The sequence below is a fragment of the Microtus pennsylvanicus genome, chromosome 3, assembly GCF_037038515.1.
Source record: "Microtus pennsylvanicus isolate mMicPen1 chromosome 3, mMicPen1.hap1, whole genome shotgun sequence".
Classification (NCBI taxonomy): Eukaryota; Metazoa; Chordata; class Mammalia; order Rodentia; family Cricetidae; genus Microtus; species Microtus pennsylvanicus.
Window position 1 is genome coordinate 111,364,771 of NC_134581.1, and position 14,317 is coordinate 111,379,087.

At 39.6% G+C, this 14,317-nt stretch overlaps 1 protein-coding gene across 3 annotated transcripts in view; it reads left to right on the forward strand.

Annotated features, from left to right (window-relative positions):
* Dync2h1 (dynein cytoplasmic 2 heavy chain 1) overlaps positions 1-14,317 on the forward strand; it is a 224,895-nt gene that overhangs the window by 23,764 nt on the left and 186,814 nt on the right. For 2 of the 3 annotated variants that reach the window (XM_075966861.1, XM_075966862.1), the window contains exons 15-26: positions 51-149; positions 1,078-1,217; positions 1,505-1,733; positions 2,534-2,661; positions 5,489-5,604; positions 6,384-6,511; positions 8,102-8,251; positions 9,127-9,332; positions 10,400-10,555; positions 10,646-10,760; positions 11,523-11,693; positions 13,593-13,975. In XM_075966861.1, coding sequence (XP_075822976.1) covers positions 51-149; positions 1,078-1,217; positions 1,505-1,733; positions 2,534-2,661; positions 5,489-5,604; positions 6,384-6,511; positions 8,102-8,251; positions 9,127-9,332; positions 10,400-10,555; positions 10,646-10,760; positions 11,523-11,693; positions 13,593-13,975 — 2,021 coding nt within the window. The remainder of the gene's footprint in view (positions 1-50; positions 150-1,077; positions 1,218-1,504; positions 1,734-2,533; positions 2,662-5,488; positions 5,605-6,383; positions 6,512-8,101; positions 8,252-9,126; positions 9,333-10,399; positions 10,556-10,645; positions 10,761-11,522; positions 11,694-13,592; positions 13,976-14,317) is intronic. The other variant, XR_012910066.1, reaches the window with a different exon arrangement.

A 14,317-nucleotide genomic window follows, 5' to 3' on the forward strand; every position in this document is an offset into this window, starting at 1 on the left:
ATCACTTGATTAAGATGGCTGAGTCACTGAGAGTTTTGTCTTCCTAACAGGTAGTCATTCTTATGAATATTGATCTGCTTCGGCAGCAGCAGCGTTGGAAGGATGGGCTGCAGGAACTGAGGACTGGCTTAGCAAGTGTGGCAGCACAGGTGCGTGGGTTGTTCTTTGCAGTTCTGTCTTTGGGAGTCTGGATGCATGGCTCGGTGCTAGTTGCATACAGAGTTATAGACCTCTCCTGGTACCTCTAGCAAATACAGAATTCTACAACTGACAAATGCTCTAAATCACAGTGAATTTGTGCTAACACTGTGAAGGGAAACTTCTGTGTGCCTCATGGATGCTAAGTCCAATCTAGTATGCCTTTCTCCTGACTTGGTGCTTACAAATTTGCTGTTTGTTGTTCTTTTTCTAGAGACTAACAGAATATGTTAGGTTCAAAATGCAGTCTATGTGATGTAACTGTCAGGGTTCATTTTCTTCTTAGAGCACGTTTTTATGTAGCTAGGCTCTGAGCGGGACATGAGTGAGTCAGCTGTTTCATGTAGCTAGGCTCTGAGCAGGACATGAGTGAGTCAGCTGTTGTAGATATTTTTTAGTTCTCAGAATTGGAAGAAAAAGCCCAAAGTTCCAGAATAAACATCTTTAGGCTTTATGAAAGCAAACAGCAATATCAAACAAAAGCCAACTATTTTAGCAGTCTACTTTAAATTTCTTAATTTTAAAATATTCAGTGAATTATTATGGCTAGGAAATGAAGTGTGATACTTTTTTGAAAACTTTGAAAAAATATAGAAGAATTTACAAAGTAGACTACTTGTAAAACCAGCTTCAAATAAAAACATAATGTTGGCTTGAGTTTTTAATTTTAATGAATCTCTTGTATAATATTTATACTGTGAGGTTTTTGTGTTGAATATTTCATAAGCCATCTTACTAAAAGTAGCAATTAGAGTTGCATATTTTAAAATATTTAAAGTTGAGTTTTAATCTGTCAAATGTACTTTATGTAGCTTGAAAATCATAAGTTAAAAAAAAATTGTACCGGTTTTCAAATTGAAAAGGTGAATGACATTTCAGGGGTTCCAAGCCAGCGACATGCAGGCGTGGAGGCAACACTGGAACCACCAGCTCTACAAGGCTCTGGAGCACCAGTATCAGATGGGCCTGGAGGCGCTGAATGAGAACCTGCCAGAGATAAATGTAGACTTAACCTACAAGTGAGATGCTTTGCAGTTCTGATTTATTTTGCAAGTTAAATGTTTGTATTAATTTATATTTTAAGGCCGGGCGGTGGTGGCGCACGCCTTTAATCCCAGCACTCGGGAGGCAGAGGCAGGCGGATCTCTGTGAGTTCGAGACCAGCCTGGTCTACAAGAGCTAGTTCCAGGACAGGCTCCAAAACCACAGAGAAACCCTGTCTCGAAAAACCAAAAAAAAAAAATTTATATTTTAAGTTATATAATTTTTAAAGGATTTAGAATGTCATTCGTACTGTTTTTTTCAGACAGGGAAGGTTACAATTTAGGCCTCCTTTTGAAGAAATCCGGGCTAAATATTACAGAGAAATGAAGAGGTTCATCGGCATTCCCAATCAGTTTAAGGGAGTGGGCGAGACTGGAGATGAGTCAATATTTTCTGTTATGATTGATAGAAATGCAAGTGGATTTCTGACTATTTATGGCAAAGCAGAAGATCTGTTTAGAAGGCTGTCAGCTGTGTTACATCAACATAAGGTACAGAGCATGTGAATTTCTACCCCTTGTCAGAAATGTTACTGATTTAGTAAGCCTACAGATTAATATTTCCTCCATGGTGAAATGAACTTGAATGTGTAACCCGGGGAGGTGGATTTATGGACCCTCAACCTAGGTTTATGCTACAAAGGGAAAGGAGTGATAGCCAGTTTTGTTTTTATTTTACAAAGTTTGGGAAACTAGCTTTGTTTTCTTTTAAATCAGCTCGGTGTGTGATTGACATTTGTATCAATTTTAATTCTGAAGACAATATATTTTGAGCAAGAGTGCTCAAATGCTTGTTTAATTCCAGAGATTACGGATGTCCGTTCTGAGAAAGCTGTCACTAGGCAGTTTTGTAGGTGTGCTTGCACAAGCCTAGGTGGTATACATCTGGCCTGTATAGTGTAGATGCTACAGTGTGTCCCCTGTTCCCGTGTAAAGGGTCACTCTGACGTGATGGTTAATGTGACTGTTTCTCAGTACGTGTGTGATACTCAGCAACTCGGGAATATGAACTCTCCTCTCAGTGCTTATTTGTGCTGGACAAGAGTCATGGTCAGAGACTTGGCCAGTTCCTCGGCTGCGCTTGTACTGTAAATGCCTGCATGCTAGATTTCTAGGCTCACACTTGTAGATCTGTAAGTTGTACTTTGTAGGAGTGATTTTGGACTTGGATTATATATATTAATCTAAGAAGAGATTCTAAAACAGTTTATTTTCCTCACTTTGTTGGTCCTACTCTTTCAGTATGAGCGTATGGGTTCCCTTTGATTAATACAGTTTCCTTCTTTAAGTAGGAATGGGTTGTAATTGGACAAGTTGACATGGAAGCTCTGGTGGAAAAGCACCTTTTGACTGTGCATGATTGGGAGAGGAATTTTAAAGCACTGAAGATAAAAGGGAAGGAAGTTGAGCGGCTCCCCAGGTATGAGAAGCTGAGATGCTTCTGTGGCACTAGTTGTCACGTGGCCCTGCTGGGAATGTGGGCGCCAATCTCTGAGGGGGATTTCCTCAAGATTAGTCCAGCTTTGTGAGACTGCATGCCTTTGCTACCTGAAATTGTACCTGCTGAAGCTGCTTGGACAGTGAATTCCATGCCACCTAGGAAAGATAGCATCCAGAACTCTTATTAACTTACTTTTCCTTTTAGTAAACGTTTGGTGAGTACTGATACCACAAAGAACTTTACATAAATACGGGCAAGAAGAAGAGATTCCTGAGCTCACGGTGCTTACTTTGGTAGTGCACAGCATATGTTTGATGAAGAGGTCATGTCCATTGAGGGCTTAGTGAATTTGTTCTGGAGTTAGGTGGCTCAACAGTTGCATGACTTTGACATGAATTCAAATATGAATCTCAGTTTCTTCTACTTTTAAAAATACTTTCAAGGAAAGCAATACTTTTAAGGATTATATACAGTAATTTGCATATATGTTACTGGCACAGATTATATTTTCAAATGTTGTTAATAGTTTTTAACTGTTAGTACTGAATGGAATATATTCTGTGTTAGATATTGCACTGATTATAGGGACTCAGAAGGTATTCGCCCCCTGTCCCGATTTGGTACAAAGTCAGGGAAGTTTCGTTAGGATATTAGCAAGCCTGAGATTTTGAGATATAGAAATAGTTACCTATCACATCTGTCTACCTGCTTACTTATCTATTTATCTTTATGATACAGAGGACTGAACCCAGCACCTTGTCTATGCTAGGCAATTGCTCTATCCCTGAACTACACCCCACGTTCGCATTAAGTTGTCCAACCTATCTTGGAAGTTAGCAGTCTTCCTGCCTTGTGCTCTTGAGTACTGGAGACTATAAGCATGTGTCACCAATACCATTATTTAATATACTTAGCTTATTTCTATGTTTTTACAGCTAATACCTTGATAATGCATTGGTATATGGCTTAAACATTTCCTTTGGATTGGGTGTGGTCATATATATATAATTGGAAAGGGGAGGTGAAGGAGGATAAAGACTTCAAGGCTGTTTTAGCTACTGAGGGAATTCAAAGCTAGCCTGGCTATGTGAAGCTGAAAAGAAAAGAATATTTTTATTTTTTAATTTTTTTTTAATTTTTGAGGTTATAATTACATCATTCTCCCCCTCCAGTTTTCCCATATACCCCTTGTTGCTCTCTTTGAAATTCATGGCCTCCTTTTTTTCTTGAATTGTGATTGGTTTGTGTGTATACTTCTAATATGTGAGTACAACCATCTCAATCATATAATATTACTTGTGTGTCTGTTTTCAGTGCCGACCATTTGGTATTAGATAACAACTGGTGTGCTCTTTTCTGGGAAGACTGTTTCTCTTGCTCCCCAGGTTCCTTAGTTGCCTGTAGTTCTTTGTGTAGGATTGAAGCCTTGTGTGCTTTCCCTGTCCGCTTTGGCATGTTTATTGCTATTGTTCTTATTCAGCTCAAATTTGGGCAGCCATCTTGGTGAGACTTAGCTTCTGACATTGCTAGGAGATGCAGACTCAGAAGAACTCCTGACTCTCTGGCTCTTACAGTCTCCCCCACTCCCCCTCTTCCTCAACAACCCCTGAGCTTAGGTGTGGGAGTGTGTTGTAGATGCATCCATTGGGACTGAGTTCCACAGCTCTGTGTTCTGATTGGTTATGTGTAGTTGTCTTCTTCTGTTGCAAAGGGAAGGGTTCCTTGATGAGATGTGAGGATTACATTTATCTGTGGGTGTAAGGACAAATGTTTAGAATGTAGCTAGGGATTACGCTGACTTAGTAAAGCGGCAGTTGAGTGTTCTCTTCCAGGATCTGTGTTAGGAGATATTCTAAAGGTAGGCCATGGTGACACATGCTCCTAATCACAGCACTGGAGGGAGAGATGTGAGTACTCCTTGTCTCAAGTCAAACAAGCAAACAAAAAGACTCACATTCTGAATGGAGAGTTCTTGAGACAAATATATCTTTCCTAAAATTATGACTGAAATGCTCTTCATAAGATTTTTTTTCTTTTTTTTTGAGATGGCATAGCCCAGGCTGGCCTTGAACTCTGTTTGTAGTAAGGATGATGGCAGACTTGTAGTCCTCTCCCTCCACTCTCCAAGTGCTGGTACAGGAGTGTCACTGCGCCAGCTTCCTTTGAATCATAATACTCTCACCAACTTTCCTAAAAGTTTTCTTTGTCTACAAATTGAAGACTAATTTAAAATTAACTGTTTTTTCCCTTTTTGTCAATTTTGTAAAAATTGTAAAACAGCTTTGTTGGCTTTATTTTTTTTAATAATCTGTATTCATTCATATTCTATTTTTTTACCCTTATTTATATGTTGGCTATAAAATAATTACTTTATAAATATAAAACAAATATATACTGAAACAATTAGAACTTGTAAATATTTAAATATATTCTATTGCTGGTATTTAACCATTTATAATTTTTAAAAATGGATATATTTCATGATTGAAAATTAGTACTTTAAGCCTGGTTCTGTGACATATGCATATATCCCCAGCACTCAGCAGTCTGAGGCAGGAGGTTTGTGAGTTTGAGGTCAGACTGGGAGATCTTGTCAAGCAAACAAGCAAAAAATTCAGTGAATGAAACTGGTTAACAAAGAACATTGGTGCTAAGTGGACTTACTGACTAGGAACCTAGGTTATGTAGAGAAGGACGTATTGAATTAAATCTATTATGTCTATTATATCTATTATGCTTTGATGGCTTTGTTGAAGTGTGCTCTAACTCCTGATAACCCGAGGACCCCGTGTCTGTTGGCCCCCAGTGCTGTCAAGGTGGACTGTCTCAGCATCAACTGCAGCCCCGTGAAGACTGTGATCGATGACCTCATCCAGAAGCTATTCGATCTGCTGGTCCTTTCTCTGAAGAAGTCCATCCAGAGTAAAGCCCTGTGCATCACTTTGTGTGTTTAGAGCCGTAGTTTCTATAGTTACAATATAGGACTCTCAATTACTGGTTAAAACTGAGCTAGGATGTCTTCTTAAATAAAATTTCCTCAAAATGATAATTTTAAGAAAGTAGGAAAATTCTCATTTGTCTTTTAAACGTATAAAAATCTCAGACAGTTTTATTAGTGGAAGTCTAGATAGTACTAATTTGTATGTAGTTGAGAATGATTATATTTCCGACATAATATTTGTTCTTATTTCTCTAAATGGTAACTTGAAGCATTTTAGCATTATTTAGAAGACTGGAATTGTTTCAGATTGTTAGTAAATATAACTAGGAAGGAATACATTTTAGGTTTGTTTTTGTCAAAATTTTCATTAATTTCTTTTTAGATGTATACAGTGCTTTACCTGTATGTGTGCCCCATTTGTGCCTGTTGCCCATGGGGACCAGGAACTGGAGTATGAATGGTTGTGAGCCTCCATGTGGGTGCTAGGAGCTGAACCTTGCTTCTCTGCAAGAGCATCCAGTGCTCGTAACTGCTGAGCCCCTCTCTTGCCCCCTCTTAGAAAGTTGAGGTGTGCTGTGAACAACTTCCCTCTCATGGGGAGTTGTCTCAGTCTTTATTTCAAGCTGTTGCCATGGAAGTGCGAGATAACTGAGACTGTGGCATGCTATATGTAGTGGCTGCTTTGGGGCCCTTGATTTAGCAGTCATGTAACCAGAACTGAGCATTTTGTTTGGTAACAATGATGTGTCATCACTTTCAGCGCATATACATGAAATCGATACTTTCATCACTGAGGCTATGAAGATCTTAACAATAATACCTCAGTCTGTGGAAGAAATAGGGGATACAAATTTACAGTATAGTAACCTGCAGGATCGGAGGCCAGAGGTGAGAATAAAAAGCAATTATTGTCATCCTTACTTTATAGAGATGTATAAATTAGGTATTTTATGTGGTCGTTAGACCTGTGTAATCTTAGCATGGTGAAGAGGTCTGTGTGATGTCATCTAACTGGGCAGCTTAGGGTTAGACTAGTGGTGAAATGACGTAGTATCAGTAGCCTTTGCATTAATCCCAGAGGTTTTACAGCCTTGTTGTGATCTCATGGATTAGAATAATAGTAGAGTAAGCAATCTTGTCTTCAGAATTGGAATCTTATTGTGCAGAATATGATGTTAGAACAGAGATTGAAGAGACACACAAGAGAGAGCTCACAGTTAAAGATGGGAGGTGAGATTGGTAAAAGCAGAATCCAGAAGGAGCAAGGCAGCATTTGCAGGGCATTTAAATGATTAAAGTTTTGTTCAGAACAAGAAGGAAGATGACTCTGAATTGTTTAGAAACTTGGGAAAAGGTGAAGAGGTCACCTTGGTGAAAGCTGTCAGTCTTTCTTCAGTATACTGTACCTTATTTCCCATGTCCATGCAGCCACTAGTACGCAGGCCTTTGTCCTGTCTAGTCCTGGGCTCTGATCGTGAAGGACATTGAACTTGGCCAAGGGCTTCTTTTACCTCTGTGGAAATGAGAGTATTGTTTCTGTTCCTGAGTCTATTTATGTGCTTGCTTGGCTGATCTTGGTTGTCAGCATGCCACACTTGGGAGGAGGGAACCTCAAGAACCACTTCCATAAGATTGTCCCATGGACTTATGGGTCATTGTCATGATTCCTAATTGAGCAGGAAGGCCCAGCCCATTGTGGAAGGTACATCCCTAGGCAGGCGGCCTGGGCAGTTTTGGACAAGAGAGTCAGTAAGCAGCCTTCTCTGTGGGCTTTGCTTAGATTTCTGCCTTAAGTGCCCGGCTTGACTTCCCTAGGCGATGGGCTGTCTATGGAAATGTTAGATGGAATAAACTCTTCCTCCCCGAGTTGTTTTGGTCATCGTGTTTAGCCACAGCAAGAGAAAGCAAACAAAGACAACACTGTATGACCTTTACAGGTTCGCATTTGCTAAACTGACTGCAACTTTGGAGTGAAACCTAGCTTAATTATGGGGTGTAATTAACAGTAATGCTCTTGAATTCAGTTGGCAAGTATTTTCCTGAGAATTTTTATGTCTATGTTCATAAAATTAGTCTGTATGTTTCTATTTCTCTTATGTGTTTATCTGGTTTTGGTCACAGGCAAACCTGTAGTTATTTATTTCTTTGTTTGTTTATTAGGCATAGATAGTTTCTTATTGTCCACAGTAGACTTGAGTTCATTATGTAGTGGAGTGTATGACCTTGAATTTCTCCTTCTTTTGTCTTTGCCTCCCAATTATTATTTTTCATTTTTTTTGACTTCTGGCATTATAGTGTGTTTGTTAACTTAGTAATAAGCATCAGAATTCTTATAGCTGGGACTTTAACAAATTATTTAAAAGCAAAAACCTTTTAAAATTTTATTTCATTTTAAAATAAAAAATCGTGAAATAAGAATCAAAGTAATGAAATCTTGAGGGACTGATAAAATGATCCATTGCTTCTCTTGACCCTCAGATTTTGCCCTTGTTTCAAGAAGCTGAAGACAAAAACAGGCTTTTGCGAACTGTGGCAGGCGGCGGGGTGGAAACAGTTAGCAGTCTGAGAGCCAAGTGGGACAAATTCGAGCTGATGATGGAAAGCCACCAACTTATGATTAAAGATCAGGTGAGAGCGGCTGTTCTCAGAGTGTGCCTGCATATATTGAGTGTCGTCTGGCTTCAGGAGTTCAGTGCTGCTGCTGGGACTGACCTCCGTCAGTTCTTATTATAATGTTTCCAAGATTTCTCTAAATGACAATTTCACAGGAGTGTCTTTTTGGTAGCATTTCTCTACAAGCTAAAATGATGCCTCTTTGTCTGGTCTTTTGTCCGAGGCCCACACTAGCTGAATTAAATTTCGGCCATCTCCCCATGTTGTCTAGGGTGTTTTACTGTCCACTTGCTCTTTAGTGGGAAGAGGAAGGAGGAGACAGCGCCATCTGAGTTGTAGGCACAGCCGAGGCTGCACACACCTGTCTGCTCCATAGCTTGTTGGCTGAGTAGTCTTCGCTCACAGCTGCAGACGACCGAGAAACAGCCTCTGTAGTTAAGAGTGTGCACACAGGCAGAACAGCAGCTTGTGTGTGTCTGTGTGCCTGGTGCTCCTGGAGGGCCAAAGAGGATGCTTGATCCACCAGAACTGAAGTTACAGATGGTTGTGAGCCACCGTGTGAGTGTAGGGAATCCCAGGTTCTCAGGAAGAGCAGCCATCCCTCCAGCCAATCCTGAACTGTTTTTAATATGCGGTCACTTTTTTTGATAATTGTAGGCATACTGTGAACTCCTAGAATTGTTTAGTGTTTATAGTTGACACTTATTTATCATTACTGTAAATTTATATTCTGATTTTTGTTACTAGATTATTTTATTATAATGGACTTGACAAGATAAAAAAAAACAATCATTCAGTGTTGACATTTCTCTAAGTTTTAAAAGAATGCTGAAAGTGAAATGTGGAAACTGAGGTATTCTTCTGTGCTGAGTCCTTGGATCTGCTTCCAGATTGAGGTCATGAAAGGAAATGTGAAGTCCCGCCTGCAGACCTACCACCTAGAGCTGGAGAAGTTCCGAGCGCGCTGGGACCAGCTGAAACCTGGGGATGAGCTCATTGAAGCTGGCAGGCCCAACACCCTGGGGCAGAGCGCGAAAGCCATAAAGGAGAAAAAGCTAGAGTTCGATGATCTCGAAGCCATAAGAAAAAAGCTAGTGTAAGTTATTTTTATTTCGTTTTGTTTGTAATTCATGATGCTTATTTTGAAAAAACATTTTATGCCTTTGTACTTGGCTTCCTAGCTGTAATTATAGCTCTTTAGTACCTTTCTTCATAAATTTCAGAAAGTTTAAGACTACAAACAACCTGTTAAACCATTGCATTCTTAGAAGCTGTGATTGAACTGTATAAAGAATTAATATAAATTCAAAAAGGACTTGTGAGAGGTTAGAACATTAAATTAGCTTACATATTAAATTCAGAGGCTCTAATATTGTTTTGATACCATTCTATTTAAAAATGGAATATTTAATTTTAAGAATACTGCTAATGCCTCTTTCCAAAATGAACCTGGGTGTTGGGGAGAGGAGCCCTTTTACAAGCATGGGGATTGAATCTTCAACCTCCTACAGAGTTGGGCATGGCCTGTGTAGCTCTAGCTCCAGTGCTCGAGGCACAGACAGCGATCATGCTTGGGCTGACTGACTGGCCAGCAGCTTATCCACGAGACACTGGGAGTCCAGGTTCAGTGAGAGAACATTTCTCAGAAGAACAGAGATGGTAGGAGAGGATGTCTGACATACAACTCTGGTACACACACACACAGACACACACACACACACACGCACTCCAGTCAAACAATTCATAAGACAAGTAGGAAATACGTTGCTAACTCGTCTTAACGGTCACAGCAAGTGCTGATTGTGCATATGCCTATGTTGGTGAATGCAGCCCTGCGATGAGTGAGTAGACTTTAATCACACATGGTAGTATACTTAGTAGATTAAGGGGGTTCTTATATTCAACTGAGAAGATATTTTATAAGGTGAGTCTATAAATGTGTAAAACAAACATTTACATACAATTATAAACATAAAAAATCTCCACATGTATTCTTTTTACATGATAGCTTTGACAAAGCACCCATAGCATGAGTGAAGTGAAATTCTCATGTGAAGTAGGCACTTGTCCTTGTGTATTTCAACCGCAGAATGTGGCTAAGTAAATTACTATCTGACAGTTTTTTTTTGTATAAATTCAGTATTTTGATATTTATTTCTATAGTGATGACTGCCATCATTTTGGACTAGAGGAGCCCAACTTCTCTCTGGCGTATAGCATCTCTAAGGATATTGAGAGCTGTGCACAAATCTGGGCTCTTTATGAGGAGTTCCAGCAAGGTCTCCAGGAAATGGCCAATGAAGATTGGATTTCTTACCGGTTTGATTCCTAAGCAATATTTATGTTCTTATAATTTGCTCATTTTTGGAGGAAGTGTGAATTTTAGTATGTGTTCATGCTCTTTTACAGGACTAAGACCTATCTGTTTGAGGAATTTTTAATGAACTGGCATGACAGATTGAGGAAAGTTGCAGAACATTCAGTCATGACAGTAAAATTGCAGTCAGAAGTTGACAGATATAAAGTAAGATTGTTTTCTTTACTTGATACTTGAAAATGATATTTGGAGCCATTGTTTATCTTTTTATTATTTACTGTTTGAACCATAATTTATTTTTCAATTAAATTTTTCCATTATATGAACAAAGGGAAAAATACATAAATTATAAAAATTATAGATATAGTTCTGCTATTAGCTGGAAAGCAATGTAACTATGGAATATTATTTATTTATTTATTTGTTTGTTTGTTTATTTATTTATTTATTTAAAGAGATAGGGTTTCTCTGTGTAGTCCTAGTTGTCCTGGAACTTATTCTGTAGACCAGACTGGCTTCAAACTTGGAGATCAGCCTGCCTCTGTGTGCTAAGTGCTGGAATTAAAGGTGTGTGACACCACCGCCCAGCTTTTTTTTGTTTTTGCATCAATAGGAATTATACATAGGGCTTTTTTGCAGTAGTGGGGATTAAGGCTAGGGTCAAACAAATGCTGTACCAACTGAGTTATATCCCTGTAGGATTTGTATTTGCTCTTAGAGCGTTTATGTGTCTCAGAAAGCAGGGGTATATTCTCTCGTGTTTTAAAATTTATTAAACTACAGATATAATGTGCATTTGTTTACAGTAATGTTTAGTAGCAAACTTTATATAATTCTATTTAAGATTTCGATTGCAAGATTATTAAATAATTATTAAAATCACTTATGAAATTGCGTTAATATGTGTGAATAACTGTGGATTTTGCACATGAGCATAGGTATAAGTCTTCTATTTCTCTTTTCTGATAGATTATAATTCCTATCTTGAAATATGTGAGAGGGGAGCACCTTTCTCCAGACCACTGGCTTGACCTTTTCCGTCTGCTTGGCCTTCCTCGAGGGACCAGTCTGGAGAAATTACTGTTTGGTGACCTGCTCCGAGTTGCTGATACAATTGTGGAGAAAGCCTCAGACCTTAAAGTGAGGCTTGGACTCTGCTAGTCCTTTTTATTTAGCATCTGCTCTTCCTACAAAACAGTAACTGTGTGTGTTGTTCCATTATTCATGGTTGGTAGTGTATTGTACTGTTGGGACCTGCTAGATGAGGTTATAGAAACCCTAGTAGTGGCCCCTGCTTGTAGAAGGGAAAATGTGCACTATTAATACTTCGTTAGCGAAGGAAGTCAGCCGCATGAAAAATGCTAGCAGAGAAGAGTCATTTGACATTCAGTGTGCTCACGTCACATGACGTACTGTGGGCAGAAGCTAGGGAACAGGAGGCCCTGCAGGTTAACTAGTAACCGGCTGGTTACCAACCTGGCAGGAAAATGTCTCAAGGAAAACTAGACTGCACTTGTTGGGAAATATTCTGTCACACTGTGAACCCTGAGTTTGCATTTGCATGAATTAAATAAAATTAACCTTGGGTCAGGAGGGTGACTTAGCACCTAGTGGACAGAAAGTAATCATAGAGCTTCAGAGGGCATCTGGGAGAGATAGAGAGACACACTGGAGGGAGGGGTTTTGAGTTGTTTTGGTGGAGCAGAAGGGCATGTGTGTGTGTGTGTGTGTGTGTGTGTGTGTGTGTGTGTGTGTGTGTGTTTTGGGAGATGCCAGCAAGGAGAGAAGATTAGTTAGTTGCTACTCAGTCTCTCTGAGCTCATAGGTTTTCACCCCAACCTTTGAATCTTGAGTCTTATTTATAAATAGAATGGTAGAGATTTAGTTAAAACTATGCCTGCAGGTACGGAATTTCCACCAGTTTGTGGCCTGAGCAGCCAGGCTGCTGCAGGAGAAGCAGGCTCGTAACTGGAGTTGCAATTGCTGTCTGGGATAGCAGTAGATTAGGGTGCAGTCCCTGTGCCTAAGATAAACGACGCAAAGATCATCAGGAGCTGTATGCTGTGTTTTGTCCACTAGTGATAAAATAGGGTGATTTGATGCTTTATTATTTTATCTCCTATAAAAATGTAAGTCTTTATCTTTGTTACTAATCCTAGATCATGCCATTAATCTGTGAGGTTGTGACAAGATTCCTGCACAGGGGAGCCACATCTGATGGAAAGAGTTTACAGGAAATTTTCCATAATGTTCTGGTTGTTCTAGGTTACCAAATTTTGGCCATTTCTTCTGTCAACTTTCAGTTGTGGATGCATGATTTTTTTCCTTGTTTTATTTTTAGTTGCATGTTCCTTGTGTTCTAAGTGTGTGTTATGTGTGTGTGCCCGTGCGCATGCATGTGGAGTCAAGAAGTTGGTGCCAGGTGTCTTTCCACCTATACTGTGAGGCAGGGTCACTTGGTGAATGTGGAACTAACCAGTGGGTCAGCTGGATCCTCCTGTCTCTACAAACTGGTGCTGGTGTTACAGATGTGTGCTGCTGTGCCTGACCTTTATGTGGAAGCTGGGTATCCAGACTTGGCATTTTATCTGCTAAGCCCTAGTCCCCCTCTTCAGACTTGAACAACAAAAGGCAGGAGTTTGTATATATTTGATCATTTGAGCATGAATGCTTACCATCTAATATGTGTGATACAGTATTCAGTTATTTTCTAGGATTATATGTAAAATGTATCTAACTTTTTCCTAATGGTGAAAATCCATATAATATTTTTTATAAGACTGTATATGTGTGTGTATACATATATGTGTATATGCTTGTTTTTGTTGAAGCACAGACTGAGACGTATAATACAATCTTAGCTGGCCTTAAACTGTGCTGCTGAAGAGGACATGGAATTCCTTGATACTCTTGCCTCCATCTCCCAAGGGCTAGGATTACAGGCGTGGACCACTATACCCCACTATAGTATATTTCTTATCATTTATTTATGAGATAATTAATTTTAAAATAACAAGTATTTATCTTTCTTGTTAATAGGATTTAAATAGTCGGGCACAAGGGGAAGTTACCATCAGAGAAGCTTTGCGTGAACTTGATCTGTGGGGAGTGGGAGCAGTGTTCTCCCTGATTGATTATGAAGACAGCCAGAATCGAACTATCAAGCTGATTAAAGACTGGAAAGACATCGTGAACCAGGTTGGAGATAACAGATGCCTTCTTCAGTCCTTAAAAGATTCTCCATATTACAAAGGATTTGAAGATAAAGTATCAATTTGGGAACGAAAACTTGCACAGTTAGATGAGTACCTGCAGAATTTAAATCATATTCAGAGGAAATGGGTGTACTTGGAGCCCATTTTTGGCCGTGGAGCTTTGCCTAAAGAACAGTCACGCTTCAACAAAGTTGATGAAGATTTTAGGTCAGTACAGCTACGTAGACGTAGGCATGTGGCGGCATTCCTCACGCTGTGAAGTGCTCACATCTACGGGTCCTGGGTATGCACTCCGTCTGCCCTGCAGTCAGCCTTCTGCAGTGCTGTTTCCTCTTCAGAAGCACTTCGGCCTGCTCTGTGTCTTTGCCATCCTTCATTTATGTACTAAGTTGTTGTGGGAGCTGTGGGCTGTGTTCCTGCCGCCCCAGCTCCTGGTTGCCTGGCTAGCTTATGCCCCAAAATAACAACACACAAACTGTATTCTTTTAAACACTTCTTGGCCTACTAGCTCTAGCCTCTAACTGGCTAATTCTCATATTTTGACTAACC